Below are 25,284 nucleotides of genomic sequence, written 5' to 3' on the forward strand. Positions count from 1 at the left end.
GTATTTTTTGCTATTAAAGTGTGATATGGTTGAAGTGCCCCATTATAGATTTTTGTAAAATCACCATAATAACCTTGTAATGAAATGAAATGATGTGAAGGAAAATATCCTACAAAGTATTGCATCTGTACGTTCACCGTGTAAAAAGTTATTGTCTTTCAAAACAAAGAGTCGACTCTGAATCATTGAAACGAGTCTTTTTTTTAACGTGTCCCAAGCTGTTTCATGTTTACGTCAAATGAAATATTAGCATATTGCCCGCCCACTTGGTATGTTTCTGGTTGGCCTGAATAAAACTGCTAATTCATTCTTTGGCCGATTTTGGAGCTAAAACCTCATAAACGGGGCTTTAAATGAAATCGCCCAATCACCGGAGGGGTTTGGAAAATGAATCGTTGGGAGTCGTTGAACAAATATAGTAAAAATAAATGCATATTATAAAAAAAGTGTTTTTGACCTTGCATGCCTGTCAACCTGTTGTTTGGGACTCACAAAATCAATGTATATGTGTAATACGTTTATTGTATATTACTTTCAATCTTTAATATTTTATTATTAGTAACTATTTTGTATATGTTACTATTTTCCAGTCGTAGCAACAGAATACAAAGCACAATCTTAAAATAAACATATATATATATATATATATATATATATATATATATATATATATATATATATATATATATATATATATATATTTTCTACTTTTAACTTGGCAGTAATAAACATTCAAATATATTCAAAATATAAATTTTCATACATTATACACATTACATGCTGTCAAGCCACAGAGTCAGGGTCGTTTGCATTATTTACAGGTCTAGGTTCCCGGAGCAGGTTGGCCCGAATGCAAAGTTGACAAACCCGTTTAAAAATGTGGATTAACCAGTCGAGCTGAATCCCACGGTCAGTCCTGAGCTATAGTTTGAAAAAGAAACAGAAGTCGCTTAGCGAAATCAGGTGCTAGTTCAAACCTGACGAGACACAGACAACAAGAGTCCGCAAGTTCAATCGGAAACGCGTCTCTCGCATCAAGATGGGCGTCGTTAAGTCTAAACAGTTTAAAAAGACTCCACTGGTTCTCCTCATGGGTTTGGACTCAGCTGGGAAATCTACTTTGCTGTACAGACAGCAGCGTGGTGTGGTGATGGAGACCTCTCCCACTGTGGGCTTCAACGTTGCAACTGTAGAGCTGGACAAGAAGACCTCGCTCTCCGTGTGGGATGTTGGGGGACAGGGAACCATGAGGCCCAATTGGAAATACTATTTCGAGGGATGTAAGGTGCTGGTCTTCGTGGTGGACAGCAGTGATCGTGCCAGGTTGGGAGAAGCCCAGACAGCCCTGAGGAAGATTCTGAGTCATGAGCATTTGAGAGGAGTTCCCCTGCTGGTGCTGGCTAACAAAAAAGATCTGCCAAACTCTCTGACTATTAGAGAGGTGTCTTCATCGCTGGACCTGGATAGTTACACAGACCGGGTGTGGGAAATCCAAGCCTGCAGCGCCCTGAAGGGACTGGGTCTCCAACAAGCCTTTCTCTCTATAGATAAACTAATGCATAAAGCATAAGCAAGATACTAAATGGCTAACCAGGCAATACATAGAATGTCTCCTTTTATTGAAGCGTAAACTTACTAACAATCAAAATGAAGAGGCATAGCGCCAAGAGCAAGAATGTTGAGAAATAATGCACTGAATGAACTGCTGCACTTGTTTATTGTTCTTGTGTGTGCTGTAAATATTACGTGTTACTCGTCTTCCTGTGCTGCACTTAGCGTATGCACTGTAGTTATTGCAAACATCTTTTCCCTTGTAAATAAATGACTATTTTGGCAGCCGAGGTGATTTTGATGAGAATCCTGCGATACATGCATTTTGATACTGCACGCTTTATTGAAGAAAATTAATAGAAAGCAGGTGCTTTGAAATGCAATTTCGTTTTAGACTTCACAATAAGGTTCAATCAACTTCAGTTAACTACATTAATTAACATGAACTTATGTTTAAAACATATTCATCATCGTTAATGCCACGTTGACGACATCTGTTTATACATCATGTATTTGAGTTTAACTGTAGGTTATACGTTATAAGGAAAAATATTACTTTAACTCAAATGGTAAACTCATGAAATTAGGCGATTTTAAATGAAATTTGTGTTTTATAGGTAACATTTTTCACCATAACAAATATTGCAAATTAAGGCATTGATTACCATGAACTAATGTGCCTTTATTGTAAACGTTTACCCTTTTATATTATTTACACATGAAGCTGTAGTAAAATTGCAAATCCCAAATTGTGCAATAAATGAATACTTGAAATTGCGATGATAGAGAAAATACCTAAAATCTCTTGATCAGGCCTGCGCATATAAGTGACTATGACCGAAATACATCAGGCTTGCCTGTTATGCTGTCAAAACCTCGCAAGAAAACAGCCAACTCAATAGCACAGTCTGCGTAAAAAGAAGCATGATTCATCAATATTTTAAAGACAAGCAGGTGCGATGAAACATGAATTGAACCAATGCGTGCTTTCTGTCGGACTGGATAAGTTAGTTTTCTAAGGCGATTAGTTGGAAACCGCTCCTGGATCAGTGTATGAATATTAAAAAAAAAGTAATAATAAAGCATTCACTGTTTAGGTGTCATAGGGTAGGAATGCAGATAGTATGAGACACTTCCTTTGTGTCTTTACTACGGCAATTATTCAAAGATACGCCTTAACAACTGTTCCTCTAATATTCTGTGATCACAATAAATGTAAATGCATCATCTGCAGTATATTCTCTCCACATCTCATTCTGTTCATTGTGAAAGGCTAATTACGGCAATCATATGGCTGATTACTAACGACCACAGTTCCTCTGAATCTATCTGTTCTTCTTCTTTGGATACTGATGCATTCCTCTTAAATCCCTCCATGACTGCCAGAGGAGGAGTCCAGGCACCAGCACCCAGATCCCATTGAAAAACGCCAGGTAGACCCACAGGTACAGCCAGTTGCTGGTGTTCAGGCTAGGGCTTCCGACTAGCCAGTCCGGACAGAAGGTCATCCAGCCCCCGTACAACTCGCACACACACAGTGTGATCTGAACGAAGTGCCTGGATCAGAAAATGGATTGTATTTTCATTAGAACAGATCTTGCTTCAGTATTATTTTGAAATGTGTTGCTTGATTTACCTGTAGTGCTTGTCTTTGATGATGGCATAGACTAGAAGCAAGGCCAAAAAACCATCTAAAACCACGGTCAGAAGCTCCAGAGACACTATTGTTGGGTCGGAGTACAACCAGCGCTCATCTGCCTTGCCATACTCTTTCCCTGTTGAGCATTTTAATATTAATTTAATAAATTGCTTCAGGAGTCAACATTCCGTAACTACCTGCTGAAAAAACCGATGGTTCTAGAGAAATGAGATGAGGAGAACAGCAACATGTCATTTTACTCTGATGATTTGATTCCTTGAAACTGGTTTAAACTTTTTAACCCCCTTATTGTCCACAACAATATTTAAAGGCCCTCCAATTGCAATAGAAATGTCAAAATTCCAGAGGTTTCAACTGCTGAATGTTTCCAAGGATCCCACTTTTTTTTGCTGAATTAGCATGAATTTCCTTTTAATTTTACTGGATAAGTTTAAAAGTGTACTTTTTATTCAATTTACCCAATTAATATACTTGCTAAAGGCATAAAAAATTGGGCTTCCTAGTATAAACCCTGCTTGTATAAACATGACTGACATGTTCAAATAAGCCTTTGCAGAATTAGCTCATTTTGAATACTATTTTTCTTATCATCTTATATAAATAATTATCAATTTGATTTCTATCATTACTCCTGTATTTTGATTATACAGAACACTCAATGTTCAGTGAACGGCCTTTGAACTTTGAACACCACTAGATGTCATCCTACTCTTTTAGTCTTTTTTTTCTTCTAACAAAACCAATTCATTTCATTAGTGCAAAAAAATACTTTTCCCATTAATTGTGTGCGTTGTGTAACGGTACACTCACATAGCTCTGCCAATACACCGTCAGAAGTCGCCACGTTTCCAACAAGTGACATGTAGACGAAGGGTCCCTCCTGCACGGTCGAGGAGCCACAGGTGAGCAGAAAGTTACGGACAGGTAAAACGTGAACATTTCCTGCACGCACCTTAATACTTACCAGAGTAAAATGAACAATTGCGTCGTAAAACAACCACACGAGCACCCACCGATCAACAGCTGAGCATTTGTTACCCCATTTTTGCGCAAAAACAAACCCGACAGCAAACTGAGCCGCACACGCGAGTAGAGAATAAACCGTAACTTTAGTGAAAAGTGCAGGTTGTTCGCTTTCTGCCATCGTATTTAGAAGTTTGCAGTTGTTTGAATGACACATCCAGGCCCCGCCCCTCGTTCTAACGGTGGAGCTTTGCAGCCATAGGCTCGCGGGGAACTCTCACCACTCCATCCGTCCACGTCACAGAGCGGACTGCGTTTTGGCGGCAATTTCTTTTTAAAGTTAAAGGGTTAGTTCACCCAAAGTGAATATTCTGTCGTCATTAATAGCTCACCCTCACGTCGTTCCAAACCCTTAAGGCCTTCGTTCTCACAACATAAATGCAGATATATTTGACATCTTCAAATGAGAGAGCTCTCTGACCCTCCCATAAACAGCAAGGCAACTGAAATATTCCCAGGGCCAGAAACACAGTAACAGTCCATGTGACATCAGTGGCTCGAAATCAGTTTTGCTAAGCTATAAGAATACCTTTTGTGCGCAAGAAACAAAAAAAAACGATTTATTGAACAATTCTTCCCAAGTTCCCAAGAGTACCACTCATTAAATAAATGGCAGAATTATCATTTTTGGGTGAACTAACCCTTTAAGTATTCTTAAGATTTTCTGCCATCGTTTTGATAATTATTCTACGACATAAAACATGTAAAACTGTCAAACGTACAGACGTTAAAATAATTAAAGGTCATTTAGGCACATCATGAAATATATCAACACAAACACTTGCAATAGAACTTTTCAGTCATGGTGTCGATTTGTAGGTCAGTGCAGAATAATCCTATAAGAATTTAATATGCTTAAAATGTTCAATTTTAAGTTTAAAATGACATTTCGTTCTTTAACCTAAACTGCCTTTTAAAACCAGCTTTCTAAAAAGTTTGGGGAGTTGATCCCTCTCGTTCTCATTGTAATTGCAGTCCTCACGTAGAACATTGCGTGACTGGTGTGGTTCTGATTTAGTGCCAATCTCACTTGAGGAACAACTTTGAGCGCTGCGCTTATTAGAAAGAGACTTCTGAATAGAAAAAGGTAAATCAAATGCCAAAACAGGGACAAGAAGGAAAGGGACACCAAAGCATCAGAAGGTCAATCATAAGAGAGCAATAAAAGGATGGCTAACAGCAAGTTTATTTTGGTTAGGTTCATTGATACATAAAGCACGTCCTGAGGGAGTGATGAGCGAAAGATGTGTTGCCATAGAAAGGTAGTGGTGGGAAGGGGGAGTGGATAGGTCGAGAATTGTGGGTAGTTGTGAACCATATGAAAAGAATGAGAAGGGAGCAAAATGGAAGTTAAGGGGATCAATTACAAGTCAGCCAGCAGACTAGAGGAGAATTTAATGAGAATTATACTCTACTCCAGAGAACGTCTCATCGCAAAGTCCAGAGATAGGCAGACATAACACCCAAAAGACCCCATAGTATAAGCAGCTCCAATGCAACGTGGTAGGCATTATGAACCTCTTTTGTAGTTGCTTTGAAATGAAAAACAAAAGGCACAATGAATTTCAACTCATTCTTTATCTTTAATATGCACAAGAGTTGAAAAAAAATACTGATGAGCCACCTTAAAGAGAAATTCAGTTCTAAAATTTATAAAAACATACAAACAATCAGAGGCCAAAATGCGATCTGTCGCTTTTTAGATTAATTTTTTTTTCTTTAGCAAGTAAAAATCTTGCAACAAGCAATAAGCTTGTATCCATTTCTGATACAAGACAAAAAACTTCTTTAAAGTGGCTCGTTTTCTAGTTGTCTAGATAAGTTCATGAATTTCAAACCTGTTTTTTTCTTTTTGTTCAACAAATAATGGCTAATTCAAAAATTATCAGGGCTGCCTTCAGCTTCCTTACTGTCTTTGTCAGCAGTTTGCGGCCCAAACATAACTACTTTAGTTCAAATGCAATTTTTTCCCATACATCCCTTTACAAGTTAATGCACAGGGAAAAAAGAAAAAAAAAAAAAAAAAAACATCCAGTCACAACAGTAAGAAAGCCCATTTTCCAAATAATGGCAGTCATTTGCCATTATAAAATCAAAGTTAAATCAAAAATGAAAAAAAAAAAAAATACCCCTATTGGCTGTAAATCAATAGTCACAACGTTATTATTGTTCTGTAGCGTCCCAACAATGTCTAGTGGACCTAAGTGGTAGCTTCGCATTATATACCTAAACAAGAAATATACTTTTATTTTAGTTGGTACAATTAGGTTTTGTAGCAAGTGAAATAAGATTAAAAACCAACTAAACAAAAAAAAAGAACCACAATGTTATGGATCTCTTTTCCCCATTGCTTGTATAGTCAAAATTAAAGCGAACATCGCTCTCCACTTACATTAAGCAATAAAACGGGAAAACCAAAAGTGTGCGCGTAAGACTGGAAAAACTGCAAAAGCGGAAGCTCCACTGATCAAAACAAAAAAAAGAACTCACAATCCAATCACTGTTGCAAAGTTTCTTGTGGTTTTGACTACCAAGTGACAAAATGCACTGATTTAGTGAAAATATCCTCCGAACGGTTACAACTGGGCTTATCCCGATGAACTTATTACTATGCTTACAGACAGGAAGTAGAGAAGATGAATCCAGAAAATAAAAAGCGCTGCCAGAGCACCCTTGTTAAGCAGAAAGACCTGTTAAGGTTATCTCAAAGAACTTTCAAAGGCTGGGGCATCCCCTTTAAAAGTCCTGGCCAAATTGACAAATCACAGAGGTTCCTCCTTTGACATGTCCGACAGTCCCACTGCAAACCAAATAAAGATCGACACGATGAATGTCCACTACACTATCGCTGCAGAACTTGAAAATGAGGGCGTTTGACTGCCTTAAATGAAATTTTCTCCATTCAAGTTTGTGTGATCTTCTGACGTGATTTTTTTTTTTTTTTTTCAGCTTCAGTGTTTTGTAAATATCCATAATTTCAGGATGAAGAAAAAGCAAAAATTGGTGGCGATAATTTAAGTTCTGTTTGCACACCACATATGTAGAGACAGTCCCTTCCCACATTTGAATAATATTTCATGGAATAACCCATTATAGGCTAGTTCACAGATTTCGGATGAATGAGGGAGGGGGTCCAAATGGCTTAACACAGTCGAGGCTGGACGTATCGAGTTGGGGTGTCTGAGATCATTACCAGAAAAGCAACATTTCAAGGGAAGGAAATTCTTGAAAACAAAAGAAAATCCCTGCCTTTATATTTCAGGAATAACTCTTTCTTTCATCTTCCTTGGCTGATATGATGGCTGGTACAACAACAGAAGTTCCTATTATTGTTCATGCTCACCTATGTGTGTGAGTGAGTGAAAGAAAGAGCAAAATATATATCCTTTTTTTGATGTTTGTTTTTTTTGTTGTTTTGTTTTGTTTTTTGGCAACTGCAGTATAATGAGTCTTGTTCTTTATTTTTTTTACTTCCATGTCTTGAGGTTGTTGAGATCCATCCATATTTTTGAGTGGCGTTGAGACTCAGATCCTTCAGTGCTAGTTTCTTCTGTGTGAGTGAGTGTCGTTTCTGAGCATGGTGATTGGTTGGTTTTCTGGTTAGTGAGTGGTTGGTAGATGATGGGTCAGTAGGTGGCAGGGGTTGAGGAGCAGCTGGGAAACCCACCATTCTTAAGTTCGATGATCCGGTTGTCTAGAACTTGAACTCCTTGGTTTGAAGGTTGGAGGATGGATCAAAGTTAAATGTGCCTCCCTGGGTGGCCTCAGGTAATCAGACTGGGGTCCTCATCAATCTAGAAACAAAACCAGACATTACTAACCTCATATCTACTCATAACTAAAATCTAGACAGAACCACCAACAAATGGGGCTTTCACACCACAAAATTCTAGGAACTAGCCAGCATGGTGGTTCCTAAAGAACCAGTTTCCCCCTTGGACCATTTTTCTGGTTGCATCCTAAGAGTCAAAACTAAACTGTTCTTAGTTCCTGTTCCTACTTCCACCAGTACTACTAGGAACTATGAAAATAAACTCCTCTGGTGGAAGAGCCCCTATAAAGCAACAACACATTAATGCATCAAGCAATATATAGAAAAACAAGAACCAAAAGATTGACTCACATCGTCTCCTGAAAAGTACTGATCGATAATTTCAAATGCAAGTTTATAGATGTCCTCATTTTCATGCTGCTGTAGGTTCTCGATTTTTTCCAACCCTGAAATACAGAAGTAAGATTATTACTGCTAATCTTTTTTTTTACTCTACAAGAATGTCAGTGAATGCGCATGTGTGATTATTTTGGCCGATTATACAAAGCATTTATTGCAATACAGCCAAAAGAGATGGTCTAAATTTGAAGGACTACCTATTTCTGTACTTAATGCATTACCTCCACACTCTTCAATGATCTCAGCAATTGTGCTGGCTTCCTCCCCAGCCATGATGAGGATGTTTTTCAGTCCATCGAGAACCACCTGGACCACCTGAGAGTCTTTCACTGACAGCAGGTTGCAGAAGGGCGGGATCACATTTTGCTGCACTAAGTACTCCACCTGTCAATTGTATCAAGGTAACCAATTAACAAGCAGGAAAAGGAAAGTGGCACGGAAACAGAAATTAATCTGGAATGGTTCAATACCTGATCCTTTCTTCCACTTATTGTCAAGTTGCTAATGGCCCATGCAGCTTCCTTCTGTGTTCCAAAATCACCCTGTTTAGAAAAATATTAAAGATCAAGCACTGTTTACTGTCTTATATGGACTCTTCAAAGAGTCTAGATTCAACCTCCAGAATTTTCTTCAGATTCTTGGGTGTTGTGAGTGGCTATGATATTCTGATCACCAGACGTTGCTTTTGCAATGTCTTTTGCTCCTATACAAATACACCATAGGAGCATGTTAACCATTTGTATCAGTGACCTCGGATCACTAAAACAAAATTTCTCAAAATTGCAATTTTCTGCATCTAAAACCTCTTTAAATAAGCTTTCCATTGGTTTCCAAACATGTTTGGCTGAGACATAATTAAAAAATTTGGAATTTCAGGGTAAAAAAAAATAAATAAATAAATAAATAAAAATGAAAAAAAAAAAAAAAAAAAAAACAAAAAGTCCTTAATAATCCATATTACTAATCAAAATCAAGTTTTGATATTCTGTAGTAAATTTATCATTTAAAAAAAAAAAAAATCTTTATATTGGTCAAATATTATTTATTTGACCAATACAATGCATTATTTTTGGCTATGGCTACAATGCGTTACATATCTAAGGTGTGGCAAGTACTGCAAATCTGTAATTAAAACCTATAATGAATTCTAAAATTAACAAAGTAAAAAGGGAAAAGTGGTTGTACAGCAGGCTACACAGATAACATCTTACCTTGGCAAGCTGGTGAATGATCATGGGTATGAGACCAGCATCTATTACAGCCTGCACCTGCTGCTGGTTACCTGCTGTTATATTGGACAGGAACCACACTGCCTCCTGCAGGGAAGAACAGACACATCACAGATGTACTGTAAACATTACGCTGCGACTGGGGGGATTTCAAGAGTCATTTATGAAATTAGACAAGTAAATGTTTGGGTTTCATCATCTTGATTGCATTTCACACAAATGGGATCAGATGGGTTGTGAGTGTGTGTGTTTGTCTCACCTTGTTGATCTTCTCTTTGGGGTGTGTGAGCAGGTTGGGAAAGTGAGAGAGGACATCACAGTTGAGCACCACCTGAGTCTGCTCATCCGTCCCTGTTACAATGTTCCCCACCGCTCTAAGCGCCGCAGTCTGAACAGAGGATACACAAACGCTTTTACAAAATGCCATTGTGTTGCTTTTAATGTATATAAATGGCATTATTTTTTACCTGAACTTTGACCTCTTGGTGGCTGAGCAGTGGAACAAGGAAGGGGACGACACCTGAGTCTATTACCATCTGAATCTGCTCGTTTCCTCCATCTGTCAGATACGACAGAGCCCACACCGTGTCTACCAGAATCTAATGGAAGGAGATTTTTTTTAGTGTTTAAAATGCAGATACAGGCTTTCTTTTAGAGGATTTAAATAATATTGAAGAAATAAAACTAATATTTTATGTTAATGTACTTAATTTATAAGACGACGTAAAATAACTTGTCAGCAGATAATTCTTGTAAAATAAATCCCCCTCAAGGCAATAGAATACCATTTTTTCTGAAATAACTAAAAAGTACTGTTCATTAGCCAGTTAAGCAACTACTCAATTCAAGCAACACTTATGAAAAAAAATATTTCTTGTACTTACATTTATATCTGTATGATATATGAGTACACAAAGGGCAGGAAGAATCTGTGAGCAAAAAAAAAAAAAAAAAACACATTTTAGAAAATTAGTATTTTAGTTTAAACCACCAGACTGGGAGAATAAGCAAACAGCATGTAAACATAAAATCAGCTGTAGGACATCAAAATATTCATTAAGCCTGCCATCTATGAAACAGTTGTTACACACACATATTCACACACACACACAGAGTGTGTGAGATCACAGTCTAATGATTTCTTAGCAGCAGGAGGTACAATATGTTCCTTTCAGCTCAAAGCTACACCTCCACATTAGAGAGGAGTAGACAAGAAAAATTAGAAAATACTGGCATGTCGATTAGAGAGCAACTAAACTGAAAGGAGAGACACTTCAGATTATTGACAGAGGGTGAGTGTAAAGAAAATACATTTTTTGATGCATAATATCTTGCACTCTCTTTTAGGATATTGTGACATAATGATACTTAATTGGATTAAATGCCGGTTTATAAAGTCCTTCAAACATACAATCATAAACACATACGCTCCTCACCTCTTGTACTGTTTCCATAGGTGGGGGTGGGTCTTTGTTTCGGCACAGGTTGACAATGACCCAGGTAACGTTTCTCAAGAAGGTTATGGGGATGGAAGGATTAATAAACGACAAGAGAGGTTTGACCACACCGAGTGAGATAACGTAATCTCGACACTGAGGCCCATCACCTGCACAGGGACCATAAAACAAACACGTGGTTAAGCTCTGATAAATCATCCCAGATGTTACAACTCTCAAAACATGGAACAGCATTTTGGTTAAAAAGTTAAAACCGAAATAGAAACCTATTCACGTTAAGGGAAAAACATTTGTTGAAGTAAATAAAAAGGAATATACTCCGGTACTATAGGTGGCGCAATACAGGCACAGCTTGCAAAATTAAAGTCTGACTCCACCCCCAAAATGACATTTTTGTCATTAATCATTATTATTATTATAAAAAAAAAAAACCTCCATCTTCCATCAGTGGTTCAACTGTTCATAGGTTTGGAACGACATAGGCATAAGTGATTTTCAATTTGGGGTGGAGTAACCCTTTAAGGTAAAAAAAAAAAAAAATATATAGATAATATATGGTGTTTTTAATGTGTTAATGCCACCAATATGCATGTAGCAGCTGCTTAAAGCACAACATCCAAAAGTTCACATATTACTGCTCAGTTACTGAGATGTTGTCAGAATTAAAAAAAAAAAAAAAAAAAAAAAAAAGGTCAAACTTACTCCCTCACTGGTTTCAATTTAAATTCTTTTTCAGATTTTTCTCACTTTTAGTTACAAAATTCAGAGGCAGTAACAGTGTGAGGACATTTCACCAAGTTACTCACCAATGATGTTTCCCAGCGCCCACACGGCCTGCTCGCACACATTCTGATGATGAGAGTGAAGAAGTCTCAAAAACAATGGGACAGCATCTACACAGAAAGAGAGTGAGAGAGAATGAGAGGAGAACGGATAAAGTCAAAACTGGCTGACTCAAGTCTGTCCAAACAACGTACTGGATTTGACCACTGCCTGTGTCTGCGCAGACGTCCCTGATGCAATGTTGGTCAAAGCCCAGGCAGCTTCAAACTGCAATGAAGGACTGATGAAGAAAGAGAAAAAAAACAAGTTTGGTCAGTTGTTTTTGAGGTGGTGGGTAAACAAAACTTTGCTTCTGACCACTCTGAAATTAGAGTGACCTGTAATACTCTGATTTGGGCTCCGTAGGACTTTCCCACAGGATTCCGTTTGTGGCCAGAGCTGACCTTTAAAAGCATTTTTTTTTTTTAAAGTACACAAACATGGTAACAGTTTTTGGCTCATTTCAAGTCAAACATGACCAAAAGTAAGGAGTCATACAATGAGTGTACCCACAGCTAATGTCCAATGCATTATAATTACTTTTCCAATAATTTGTGAACAAAAAGGACGAAAGTTTTAAGATTTATTATATAGATGTTTTTATATAGGATTTTCATGTTTATTTATCCTTATAGCTATGCATTGATTTTGCTTGTGTATAATTCTCACACACACAATAAGAATTTTGGCAAGATGTTTCAGAAAGAAGTCACTTTTGATCTTCAATGCTGCATTTATTTGCAAAACACTACAAAAACATTACAATTTAAAATTGTCTTTTTTTCATATTTTTTATGCATTTTATTTCTGTGATTGAAAGTATTTAGCATAATTCTAAATGATTTGGAAAACAACTATTATTAAATCAACACTGAAAACAGTTAATATTATAATGTATTTTTGTTGAAATCACAAAATCCTGCAGTACTTTAGATGACATTCGTACACAATTAGTACAATTAGAAGATCCATTAATTAAGCCATGTAGTCACTTACTTGTCATCCCTCTCCAGGCATTTGACTAAGATTGGAAGGATTCCACATTTTATCAAGTCGTCTATGGGGGGATTTCTGTCACTTGAGAGCAATTTTCTGTAAGACAGAAATAAGAAAAACAAGCATCTTTCAGCACTCTAAATACACCAGAGCAGTGTTAATGCAATTCATTTCAAAGAGACCAATGCAGCCAAAAATAATTATATTTAATTGCAAGCATAATTAAAAGAGTATGTCATTTTTCTGTTTTGTGTTAGGCTTTTCACATTCAGCTATTTCAGCTCTATATAAAATATTAACATAAAAATGTAACATTTATTAATGTGAAATTAAATTAGTGCAAGTCTTGCTTCTTTAGAGTCACGTTCACTGCTAAATCGTCTACGTAAACGCCAGGAACGTGTACTAAGAAAGTCCATATTTATACATTGTTTCAAGGTTATGAAAGATGTTTTAGAAGGCACTGTGTAACAAACAAATCTTTTTATACACATCGCAGCGTTTTACCTGGCTGCTTGCACTGCACTGAGCTGAACCACTGCATTGTCACTGGTGGCATTCTGTGGTGAAAAATATGAGAAAAGGAGAATAAGAGGAAGAAGGGGCTGCTCCCGCCCACACACACTTTGTGAAATGTAGTGCTGATGTGTGTGCTGACCCTCTGAATCGGTTATTTATCAGAGTCAATGCCTCTCTTACCACCACCATTTAACATTAAAACATCCTAGAATCTTACCTGTAAGATGGCATCTAGCGTTACATTTTGCTGAGGAGAAAATGGAGGGTAAAGTTTAGACAAACTATATAAAAGAAAAATGGAAGATAGGGAGTAAGATTAAAAGAGAGAGAGGAAAAAAAAAGAAAAAAAAAAAAAAGTCTTACCCCTTTGAAATCAGAGTCCACATCAGAGTCTTCCAGACTCTCTTCCTGTGGAACATTTCGTTTCTTCAGAAGATGCTCGTCTCTTTTGTTCTGTACAGATTGAGAAATAAATACCAAATTATCTGTGATAACCTGCACTTTATATGTAGATCTAAACATAAACTAATCTGAGATTTTACAGACTCAATGCATTTGAGCAAATCAGAAATCACAGTGTGTTTATTAACACAGAGTGGAAGGTGCTACACACATTCAGACAGCTATTTTAAGTTTTACTCAGCCTTCTACATTCTCATGATATTGCCTCTTAATGGAATATTTAGCCACCGATGTCAACTAACTACGATTCAACAGCACAATAACCAAGCCCTTGAAAAAGGCAAGTGACAAAATGGAGAAAAAAAAAGTAACTTCTGGTTCTACGCAGTGAGAGAAAAATAATGTCAGTAAGTGGCCTGTGACTCTAATGTTGGAGCAAACAGGAATGTGAAGAGGAATGTCTAGCTCACAAACACACACAGAGCGCTACAGCAGAATTCTGTCCGATTCCTCTGGGCTGACCGTGTAACTGCCTAATATGGACAGGACTTGCTGTGTCACCCAATCCAGCACCAAATGAATCAACACCACCAAGGCTTTAGGACTAAACCTCTGCTCCACATCAACTCTGGCCTAGTAGACCAACGACAGGAGACTTCTACTCACTCAGACTGTGACACAAAGCATTTTGGTATCCATTTGTACTAATGGACTTTGTCAGAGGCTCCAGGCAACTTTGCTTCTGGTGATGACATGCTACATTCTCAAGTAGGGATCTGTTAAAGTTCTTTAATAGATGTAGAAAGCCACAAAAAAAACAAATAGTTCTAGCGAGGTTCTGAGTCCCTTGCCAACAGGAAGAGAGATGTGTGTGACGAGGGAAGCCCCTCATGACAGCCCTTCTTCTTGGGGTGCAGCCAGCCAGGGGCCCAGTGACCATGGATGGCGTGACCCAAATACTGCAAGCGCAAACAGATCTCCAACAGAAACAGCTCACCGGATGAGAGAACACAGCCGTGAGAAGGCTTTAAGTGCAAGACATGTTGTTGTTGTTCAATATGCATTTCTATTGCATAGTTAACTAGTTCATTTGCTTGAAATAAACACTTTCCAAATACCAAACGCATTTAAATATTTGTTTTCATGCAATCACCACCTGCTTAAGTCTACTGTAATACTTGAAGAGACTCTAGAGAGCTCCCTGCCCAGGCCATATTTAAACTACAGATGCTCCTCTATTTCCTGCAGTGATGTACCCACACAATTGCTTCATCTCACACACGCACACACACAACGCTGCAACTGCAAGTAAATTCTCAGAGTGATGTCAAGCGAACATCAGAAGGTGGGTCAGACATCTCAAAAATGATACTGGGTGAATGATATTAGAACTGAGCGATCGAATGTACCGAAGAGTTCACTGGAAATATAAAATTACAAGCTATATTGCAAAAACACTTTTTAAAGGCATTACTATGCTAGCTCAAGAAAACTGAAACGGTAATAAATAGCACTATTTTTGTTGCTGATAAAAGAGATGGCATTAGAACATTGTGAATTATTTCGATTAGTACATCTTTAATTTTCATAGATCATTTTGGAGCAAATGCATAAATAACGCTAGTAAATATTGCCAAAAGAGGGAGAAAAATATCAAGATATAATTGTTTTGGTTTGTTTCAGCCTAGCCCTAAATGAGACTGAGAAACTATTCCACACAACTCAAGCCGTAAATACAAATCTCAAGTGCGCACTGAATCACCGCAATAAACAGAGCTTAATGTTGTTGCTGAGAGTGCACAGTTATTTACGAATGAAAAAAAAACTAAAGAGGATGAGAATCCAGTGTTCCAAGTCTGGTTTATTTCATCCAGCATTCTCTGATGAGTCACATGTACTGCACCAGAATGCAATGTTAATCTGCACACTGTAGCTTTAACACCTCCATCCTGAAGAAACCTATAAAAATGAACAGGGAATATGCGGATAAACCTGTACATTTATTGTGAACTTACCTTTCTCAGTTCTACAGTCACTTCATTGCGATGTCTTCGCATCGTCTGAAAAAGAATGAAAGAAACAGATGAGTTAACTGCAGTACAACATATGTATAAATAGTGACCAAAACAAAAACATTAAAACAACTGCTAAAATGTGACGCATTATGAAGAAAATGTGCATTTGTGTTGCCGGAGAATTATGGGCAGTTACCAGATTAATACTATTTTTTCCTTAGATGTTTGTTTTAATTCACAAGTTAATCTTTCACACACACTGTAACACTGAATGGGCCACAACGACCGAAATAAAAATGCAACATTAATGGCAACTAAATTCTGGCCACTCCAACAGAACAAAGAGGCAACCAACCGTGGTAACCATGGTGACAGCAGAACCCAGCTGTCACTCACTCCTCCATTTAGACAATCACATTTTGTGGCCATTCTATTAGAACTGTTGCTCAAAATCCAATAGAACACACATCTGCACCAGACATGTCTGGAGCAACAAACCCATTTTTCTTCCAAATTGTGATATGGCTACATCCAAGTTGTTATAGGTTATCAAAAAAAGAAATAAAAAGCAAGGTAGGGACTTGATTTTAAGTACTGGCTGCTGATTGGTTTTTGAGATGTGGGAGTTGCACTCAAAAGTAAACGCAGATGAACATGAGGACATTAAGCAATCTAAATGATTGGTTTATTTATTTATTGCCATAGCAGCATATATGGCCTTGTATTGACAACATGATAAACATTACAAAGTCTAGGCTGGCCAACTCAAAAAACATACATGCATATAACATACATTTAGAAAATAAAATGGGTGATTTTTTATTTTATGCTGATTTTACTGCAAAACATGAACAGATCATTCATCCCATACGCCATTATTTAAATAATATTTTGAAATATAACTTAATTTAATGGGACATAGAAGGAAAAAGAAAAACATCAGCAGCCAACGATGTAAAGACTACATTTGCTCTGTGGTGGGGATGGTGGGACGGATCAGATTTGATCTTGTGACTGGGCATCCTAGTTCAGGTTACAGCAAACCCATACTGTGCCTTATGCAATCCAAAAGCCATGGAGTGGGGGGAGCTAGAGGATGTTGAAGTAAAGTGAATCCAACAAACAAGAAAGGGAAACAGAAAAGGTTTGTTTCCTAATGACTTAAATAAACAAGTATGATTGGATACACGAAGAAAGTTAAAACTATGCATTTGGCACATATTTTAAATCACATTGTGCAGAAAACGTTACAAATTCTAACTTGATTCACCTGCAAAAGCACCGTGGCTCAAAGTTGAACTAACATTAGGTCACATCTCGGCCCATTTCAAGAAACCAAATAAAAACAGAAAATTCTCAGCACAAAGCAGATTCCTGGAGTCTCAACATCAATGGTATTTCAGCGGCGCATGCGATATGTGTGAGTCACAGCAGAATGACAGGAGGGCAGAACCGAGAGGAAGCACTCCAGGAGTCAGAGGAGTGATGCGTCGCCGGTGACATGACAGCTTGGCACTCTAGAGACCAGCATAATGACACAGTATGTGTGCATGTGCTTGTCTGGTTGCCAGCATGGTCCGAGGACATGCTGTCTCACTGCTGTTAGGTCCGCGACATACTAATAAATAGGCTGACCGCATAATAGCCACAAACATCAGGCTTGACTCATTTTAATACCGTGCAGCTCGCAACGACAAGGCTACGTGTTTGATTTCAAGGGAAAACACATATTGATTAAATGTTTATCTTGAACGCAACTGTAAGTTGCTTGTGTCGATATTAAATGCAAACGACCCAAACGTGATTTAGCTAAAGCATCTGGAAAATACAAAACAGCAGGATGCAGGCTTACTGAGATTTCAAGTAGTTCCTCACGGCTGGCTTGACAATCCTTCTTTTAAATGATCTAAATATTAGTCTTAAAATCCAAAATTGATCCTTTACTATTTGCCGTTTAATGCTAATGCACGAACAAAACTAACATTACTTATAACTGTTTTATTAGTATTGTTAAGAAAAATGTCTTGGGTTTCAATTTCTGTAACTTTTAATCACAAAAATCATCAAATGATGTAGCAGTGGATGATCTCTTTTCCTCTTTACTATTAGCTATAGCACAAAAAAAACATGAATGAACACCAGAATGTATGTTGAAACAGAAAAACTTGACTTGCATGTCATTTCAATTCCCTAAAGACTATTCTGTTGCATAAACAATGACTACAGAGGGTCATTTACTATAAATATGCACTACATTCCATATTCATTACACTCATTTTAACCTACTAGTCATGTCTGTTTGCAGAATGGACGGGTGTAAAAACAACATTAAGTTACTGTGTAACTTACATCTTTAATTGGGAGATTTTTTCTTCACAAAATCAACATACTCCGTCAAATATATATCTAAATAATCAACAATGAATCGATTGAATCAAGAGCTCAGGCAAATCAAATTTGCGTCAACACTCAGCCCCATAATCCAATCACAAAGGTTTAACGAATATTGTGCAAATTTGAACATGATCTCTTTGATCTTTTAGTATAAAGAGAGTGTGACATGGCAGACCAATCAAACTTCTTTGTTTCTTTTTCCACAGCCACTTAGCAAATGCGAAACACAGAAGCACTTGTTACTCTCTTTGTTAGCCACGATTACATCCTTGTCATGGGCTAAATCTAGCAGCTAATGAGTCAAAGTATCCCACAGTTCCACAGTCCGTTGCTGGCCACATCAAATAGGTCAGCTGAGCCTCTGTGCACAAGCCCTTCGCTCTTATAGGAACACAAGATGAGAAATCTGAATCTGGTTTGCAAATTCCGGGAATAGCTGCAGAAGGGCGACAGCTTTGCCGGCCTCGTCCAAAGCCATGTGTGTCTGACGGCTGAGTCACACCAGCACCCTACAGTCGCAGTCAATTCACACCGTTAATCTTAAAGGAGGCCTCTGGGGTTACTCGCGTGAGCCCACGGCCGATGATGATAATGATGTCTAGTATCAACATGGTACGAGAGTAAATGAGTTCATTATAAATGTGATCGCACCTCCTTAACTTCTATGCTTCTCAGCTGAGAATGACTTTGAGCGCTCATTACAGTGGTCCTCTGGGTAAGACTATACATTTGATGAAACAGCTGTTATTTCTCAACTTAACTGTATTTGGTTATTGATACCAATTCAATTGTATAGTCCTTTTCCAACACAGCCAGAGAAAATAATGACGTTTAATATTGTAAGACCGTATAATCCAACTTCACATTAGAAAAGGCAATAATAAAAAGATGTGTGTGATTTAAACAATCAAGCAGAGAGAGAGAGAGAGAGAGAGAGAGAGTTGTGCAATAATATTTTTTTTACATTTTGCTATTTAATACTTTACATGACTGTACTATAAAGACAAAGTTGGATGCATTATTATATATGTAAATATAACACTGGTCGGTGATAGTTTAACATTTAATTTATGTACGTGGATAAACCTGGATATGATGTTTATCCAACTTTTTTTAAAGGGAGGATAATATAGAGATATGCTTTATAGTATACATCGCTTAAATGAGTGGACGGTATGAAGATGAAGTTTGATATACTTATTGTAGTTGTAGGTCATTAATTTACTTTGAATTGTGTAACTTTGGTGTAATTGCAAGATCGTTTTGTGAGGTCTATCAACGCCATGGTAAGTAATGGACATAAATGTCCTGGTTTAAAATTTCAATATCACCCACGCCCGAGGAGTTAACCGAAAGGCATGTTATAAAACTTAAACACAACAGCATAAAAATTAAATTACATCTTTAGCGGCCTAGTGTTCAAGCCAACAGTGGCAAAAAAATCCACTGCTGCATTATATAATCTACCGTCTTACTGCACAACCTGGCTTGCTAGTATTTCTAGGTCGCCTTGTTACAGCCTAGATTGGGGTATGCAGTCAGGAGCAGGACCGTCTGGAGGTCTCCAGGTCAGTTTGTAGGCAATAAAATCACGTTTATTTAGCCCTGGTGTACCTACAGGTGATGCTTGGATGCTAACTGCCACGCCAAAGGGCAATGTGACTGAAGAAGAAAAGGTGTGAAGCAGCTGTCTTTTCACAATGACATCTTTATTAAAACACCACGAACAGCTTTAATCAATGAACACGTCTGTCAGAATCAACTCCAGCAGCCTGTCAACCTGTCGTGACTGAACGAGCAAAAAAGAGGTCAGATGTTGAGGTATGACTGGTCATAAGTTCAATTCTGGAGATTGCTAAAGCCGGTGTTAACACACCTGTCTCTGTCGCATATACCCGATTCGCAAGTTATATTTCCTACTACGTGACACTGTTTGGGGTGTTCATCTACTGTACGTGAACGTTAAAAGCATGGGCATGAAAAAACACGAAAAAAACCGGCTGCTGGGCGATTAATCTGCCGCCTGCTAACCTGTTAGCCGTTAGCACACATGCTAACACGATAAATCTGCATGTTTTGGCTCGGCGTAATTTAAAATGAAAAATTAACTGCTGGGCCACTAGGCCGGCCTGACGAACAAACCCGTCTTGACGCTACACGACTAAATAACGCGTTATACCTACTCGAGCCCGTGTATAAGCCGCGATGAGCTGGTGAATATTAAAGGCAAATGTGTTTAAAGAGGCCTCTATCTAGGCCGCGCCCGCTCCGCATGATGCTCTTGCTGGATCCACAAACGCTCGCTCCGATCCGACACCATAAAACCAGAACCACGGAGAGCCAGAGGGGGGAAACTGAACTGAAATGAAGCCCGGGGTCTAAGGTCTTCGGCGGACTTACCTCCACATCTCGCCCCTTGTTTTTGAAGCTCTTAATACGATGGTTTTCCAAGCCGGCGTTCTCGGCCATGGCTCTGTGTGTATGTGTGTGTCTGTAGTCCCGACCGACGGGCGGAGCGGGGGGTGTAGCGCTGTCCGACTCCTCGTTGAATCGTTCGTTGGAGTCGGATCTTTTTCACGAGTGACGACTCGCCGAATCTCAATTTTCGTAAACTTTACACCAAAATGTAATAACTTTAATAACTTTCCCCAAAGTTGTTCTAAAACCAAAACGCGTTCCTAGAACGTCTTTTATTGGCTTTTCTGGGTACACTTCAAATGTCGCTTGTATATCGTACTGAATATGGAAATTGGAAAATTGCAAATTAAAAACAAACTCAAAACACAGCTTACGACTTTTTTTCTTGCAATTCTGACTTTTTTTCTTCTCATAACTGCGTGATACAAACTCAAAATTGTGACTTTTTATCTCACAATTCTGACTTTGATCTCTTTGATAAATTTGTTGATTTGACTTTTTTCTCCCAATTCTCAGACCTTTTTTTTAACTGTTATACAATCTTGCAATTCATTTTTCTTCTTAGAAGCCCCTTTTTTCACAGAAACGCAAGTTGATACGTCTCCAATTTTTTGTCTGTGTGTATAATTATCGTATACGCAAATCATGCTTTAAATCACTTTATGCACTTTTAAAATTAATCAAACTTGTAACAAACAGAATAAAAAAAATCTATATTTATTTTAACTTTTCAGACAGCTAATATGCCTATGATTAACCTTAGTGACGGTGATTAGTTAGTGCTGTTTTTTTTTTTTTTTTTTTTTTTGGACTGGTTCATTTTGGGAAAGGTCCGAATCGCGGAAATGAGTCGGACTTCCCATCACTACCCAGAGCAGGGGTAGTGCTGAGCGGATGGGACACAGACTGTATACTAACTATTATCTTTTTGACAACTAACAGGTCTTTCGGATGCATACTAGTTTCACGCCGTTCCATTATGGGCTTTCAGGTAAAAGATTATGATAAAAGGCGCAGCGATTCTTTACATTGATGGAGTTAAGCCGATGTGTTTCACTGGACCCGTTCCGTAGATTTGCGTCATTGTGCGTAGACTAGAGGTTGAGCAAGTTTGCTCAGCTGACGGGACACGTACGCCGGTAACGTACGTCACGTCACCGCGCAGCCCGGCGAGCTCAGACAGCCCGGCGAGTAAAAATGGACACTTTAATAACAGAAACGGGTTTACATAACGAATGATGGGGAGGTAGGTCTTTATGAACAAAAGCAAAATATTTATTACTAAATACACAAAACACAAATAAGACCTGTCAGAGTAGAACATACAAAAATAACATCATATATACTCAATTAGTTAAAACCAGCTTTGTGATCGGTTGCAACAGTTTATAATTAGAGAACACAGATAATCAGGGTTTTTTTTTTCCTTTTGGGTAAAATATTAAATATTTAAGGTTAATTACCCTTACACTTCTTACTCTATTGTACCTCTCACATTTAGCATATTAGTTACATTAAACTTCAATAAGACGTAATATATATATATATATATATATATATATATATATAAAATAAACAACAACAGAAAATACAACCAAATATAATACAAACGCAACGAAATTGACATATGTATTTTTGTAAAGCTTGTATAAATCCAAGTCGTGTGTGTGTGTGTGTGTGTGTGTGTGTGTGTGTGTGTGTCTGTGTCTGTAGGTTATACATCACACAGACAACAAAAAAATCCAAACGATCTTTGACAGTATTCTTGAATCAAAATCAGCATTACAGGTCAGCATCACTCTGTTTTCTTGAAATGCATAAAGTATAAAGTCATGATAGTCAGCTCTAATACGTGACTCAGTTATTACCCGTTTTTGTCTTTCAACAAAAATCCATACATTCGCAACAGCACACTGTTAATACCGCACATGAGTAAGCGTACAGCGTTTGATGGAGTCTAACTGAAAGATGTATTTTTTTGAATAAACCTTTTGAAATCAGTACACGGATCATTAAAGCGCCGAAGGTATAATGGAGTACGACTTTGGATGACGTTAGAGTAGTAGAAATGGGCAGATGTGCGTCAGTTTTACACAAATCAAAATGGCAGATAGCGTCGTTTCAGCTCCCTCCAGTGGGACGAGACACACAATCATCAAGAGTTCAGTCATAACCGCAGCACTTCCATTCCCGGCTGCGGAGTACATTTTGTTTTGTGTATAGCATGCCGGGAACTTTAGAAGATCTGTTGCTCAAACAAAATCTTTTGGTAGCCTTGCGGTGGAGGATGGTAGAAGTCAGTGAACTGGCAATCCAATATCGCACTATCGTCAACTGAGAGGGAAAAGATGAAAGCAAACGGGCTCAGATGGGTCATTGAACAATAAAGTCTCTTAAAAATTCAAGAATTCTGAAATACGTTTTCATTTGTGAATTATATGTGAATCGTTACACTTATGTAAGTGACATCCGTTCTTGTTTCAAAGATCTTAGTGGTTAGCAACAGTTAATAAACAATTTAATAATAATAATACTCCAAAAATACTTACCATAAACTACAGGATAAACGGTTCCTCTAATGCCCGATGCTGGACAGCTCATATTCTTCCCATTTAGGTACAGATTCAGCTCCACGTGGTCATACGTGACACCCTACACAAACACAAAAGAGTGAAAACAATTAGATATTACACTGAAAATTTATATATATATATATATATATATATATATATATATATATATATATATATATATATATATATATATATATATATATTTTTATATATATATTTATATACACACATATATATATATTTATATATACACACACACACACACACACATATATATATATATATATATATATATATATATATATATATATATATATATATATATATATATATATATATTTATATACACACACATATATATATTTATATATACACACACACACACATATATATATATATATATATATATATATATATTATATATATATATATATATATATATATATATATATAATTATTTTGTTTTCTATTTCCTTCTTATACACTCTTTTATATATTTCTCTAAAGAAAATGCCTGCACTGTAAAAAGCATTTCACTGCATGTCGTACCGTGTATGTATGTGTATGTGACAAATCAAATTTGAATTTTGAATTTGAAAACGAACCACTGCCTTCAAGAAAACCCTCATAGCTGCTGTCAGCATACACGTCAATGCTGAAAGGGTCACAGTTGACCCAGTAAACTAAGTATGAAATTACAGTCAGGTGGCATACCGAAATAAAGCTCACAACAAAACTTGTGTATGTAATGAGTTAAGAATCCCTTTAAGCAGCAAATCCCGAAATCTCAGTCCAAATGCAATACTTCTCCCTTTACCGAGCACACGCAAATGGACATATTTAGCAAAAAAAATCCCACATCAATTCAACGCCGCCGAGACTCACCACAATGTCTCCTTCCTGCGGTAAGCTGTTTGCAGGTAACCGGTTCTTCTCCTCGTTGTTGTGGTACATGGTGCCGTCTTGCCGGAGCACGAGGCTGTGTGGGTCTCTGCCCATAGGGATCTGGTTCAAATTTGCCTTCTGTGTTGCCACTCCTACTCCCCAGACACCTGCAAAAGGCCGAAGTTCACTGCAGTCGCACCTAATAACTACAAGCAGCTGTTGACTGATTAGTGTAGCTCGCACTTTAATGCTCGCACGCATCACGTCTTACCTGTGGACTGAATCTTGAACTCAAAGTAGCTCTTGTTTTGATGGAGAGGGGCGTTCGCAATGCAACCACCAGTTCCACATATGCGTCTTCCGCTCTTTACAATGACAACATCAGTACCTGAGGTATCATGGGAATATGTTTAAAAGATGAATTGCGGAACGCATTTAAATGACGGACTAGACGCAAAAATATTTTACCACCGATTTTATTTTCACTGATTCGTTCTTCTTTAATCCCACATGCTATACATGTTGCGTCACCTGTTTAATAAGCCACCTTCCCTCATTCCATTGAATTTTATACAAGTCATTACATGTCAAACTCAGAAGAAACGTAAATAAGCGGTTACACAAATTCTGACAGCGGTGAAATGACACAGCTTTGTTTAGTTTAAATAAATATAATTTCTATGAAACGCCAGATCGTGACACTTACCCATGTGATGAGTGTCCAGCTGAACCGTGGGCATTTCCTTCAGTGTTACGTGGCCTCTGTTATTGTCTCCACAACAGCCAAAACAACACGAAACCAAAAGCCGCCATAACGGTGTTTCTCTCACAACAATAACCTTAACGCTAAATAACGGGTTTAGGTTCTATTCGGTTGTTATACGATGTTGTTTGCGCTAGAAACCATCCGAGGTCATTTTCATTCTTCCTACACGCTAACAGGATATGACGTGCAAGGTTTTTTCCTCAACTTTTTAAAATAGTATCTCCAGGGCAGCTCAATGGCGACATCTAGTGTTCAAAAGAGGGACTGCTGTCATATCGTGACTTGCCCAGCTGGTATCGCACACCTTTGACTTCCATTGCATCTTTTTCACCCTGAAGTGAAAGGTAACAATGACTTCCCGTTGTGTTACGTAGAAGAAACTCATAACAAGAACGATGGAATA

The 25,284-nt window shown here is 37.8% G+C and overlaps 4 protein-coding genes across 4 annotated transcripts; 1 reads left to right on the plus strand and 3 right to left on the minus strand.

Moving 5' to 3' along the window:
- The first annotated feature begins 864 nt into the window (after positions 1-864).
- Positions 865-1,833, plus strand: arl11 (ADP-ribosylation factor-like 11). The gene has a single exon (XM_043241279.1). It carries the CDS (start codon positions 1,040-1,042, stop codon positions 1,568-1,570), a length of 531 nt encoding a protein of 176 aa, XP_043097214.1. The 5' UTR covers positions 865-1,039; the 3' UTR covers positions 1,571-1,833.
- Positions 1,599-4,419, minus strand: ebpl (EBP like). The gene is made up of 4 exons (XM_043241154.1): positions 4,176-4,419; positions 4,022-4,091; positions 3,188-3,326; positions 1,599-3,108 (listed from the first exon to the last, which is right to left on the minus strand). Exons 1-4 carry the CDS (start codon positions 4,389-4,391, stop codon positions 2,877-2,879), a joined length of 657 nt encoding a protein of 218 aa, XP_043097089.1. The 5' UTR covers positions 4,392-4,419; the 3' UTR covers positions 1,599-2,876.
- A 977-nt stretch (positions 4,420-5,396) lies between these two features.
- On the minus strand, positions 5,397-20,756 carry kpna3 (karyopherin alpha 3 (importin alpha 4)). Its single transcript, XM_043239827.1, has 17 exons — positions 20,640-20,756; positions 15,846-15,890; positions 13,792-13,881; positions 13,646-13,675; positions 13,417-13,469; positions 12,910-13,005; positions 12,069-12,154; positions 11,898-11,984; positions 11,071-11,240; positions 10,519-10,563; positions 10,102-10,233; positions 9,894-10,022; positions 9,617-9,721; positions 8,876-8,947; positions 8,627-8,789; positions 8,358-8,452; positions 5,397-8,028 (listed from the first exon to the last, which is right to left on the minus strand). Exons 1-17 carry the CDS (start codon positions 20,706-20,708, stop codon positions 7,999-8,001), a joined length of 1,497 nt encoding a protein of 498 aa, XP_043095762.1. The 5' UTR covers positions 20,709-20,756; the 3' UTR covers positions 5,397-7,998.
- Positions 20,757-21,910: 1,154 nt separating this feature from the next.
- spryd7a (SPRY domain containing 7a) lies at positions 21,911-25,059 on the minus strand. The gene is made up of 5 exons (XM_043241291.1): positions 24,822-25,059; positions 24,387-24,503; positions 24,116-24,282; positions 23,207-23,309; positions 21,911-22,991 (listed from the first exon to the last, which is right to left on the minus strand). Exons 1-5 carry the CDS (start codon positions 24,853-24,855, stop codon positions 22,894-22,896), a joined length of 519 nt encoding a protein of 172 aa, XP_043097226.1. The 5' UTR covers positions 24,856-25,059; the 3' UTR covers positions 21,911-22,893.
- Between the last annotated feature and the right edge of the window lie 225 nt (positions 25,060-25,284).

This window comes from Puntigrus tetrazona, chromosome 1, assembly GCF_018831695.1.
Source record: "Puntigrus tetrazona isolate hp1 chromosome 1, ASM1883169v1, whole genome shotgun sequence".
NCBI lineage: Eukaryota > Metazoa > Chordata > Actinopteri > Cypriniformes > Cyprinidae > Puntigrus > Puntigrus tetrazona.

What these genes read in the sequence shown, in the direction of transcription:
- ebpl (XM_043241154.1), bottom strand. Translation starts at nt 4,391, where the DNA reads ATGTGTCATTCAAACAACTGCAAACTTCTAAATACGATGGCAGAAAGC. An exon ending in CAATTGTTCATTTTACTCTG is followed by an intron (nt 4,092 to 4,175) that starts GTAAGTATTAAG and finishes TCGACCGTGCAG; the next exon opens with GAGGGACCCTTCGTCTACAT. An exon ending in CGGTGTATTGGCAGAGCTAT is followed by an intron (nt 3,327 to 4,021) that starts GTGAGTGTACCG and finishes AATGCTCAACAG; the next exon opens with GGAAAGAGTATGGCAAGGCA.
- kpna3 (XM_043239827.1), bottom strand. Translation starts at nt 20,708, where the DNA reads ATGGCCGAGAACGCCGGCTTGGAAAACCATCGTATTAAGAGCTTCAAA. An exon ending in ACAGGCAGTGGTCAAATCCA is followed by an intron (nt 11,985 to 12,068) that starts GTACGTTGTTTG and finishes CTTTCTGTGTAG; the next exon opens with ATGCTGTCCCATTGTTTTTG. An exon ending in CCAAAGAGAAGATCAACAAG is followed by an intron (nt 9,722 to 9,893) that starts GTGAGACAAACA and finishes TCTTCCCTGCAG; the next exon opens with GAGGCAGTGTGGTTCCTGTC.
- spryd7a (XM_043241291.1), bottom strand. Translation starts at nt 24,855, where the DNA reads ATGCCCACGGTTCAGCTGGACACTCATCACATGG. An exon ending in GCTGGACACTCATCACATGG is followed by an intron (nt 24,504 to 24,821) that starts GTAAGTGTCACG and finishes ATGATACCTCAG; the next exon opens with GTACTGATGTTGTCATTGTA. An exon ending in CGTTTATCCTGTAGTTTATG is followed by an intron (nt 22,992 to 23,206) that starts GTAAGTATTTTT and finishes TTTCCCTCTCAG; the next exon opens with TTGACGATAGTGCGATATTG.
- arl11 (XM_043241279.1), top strand. Translation starts at nt 1,040, where the DNA reads ATGGGCGTCGTTAAGTCTAAACAGTTTAAAAAGACTCCACTGGTTCTC.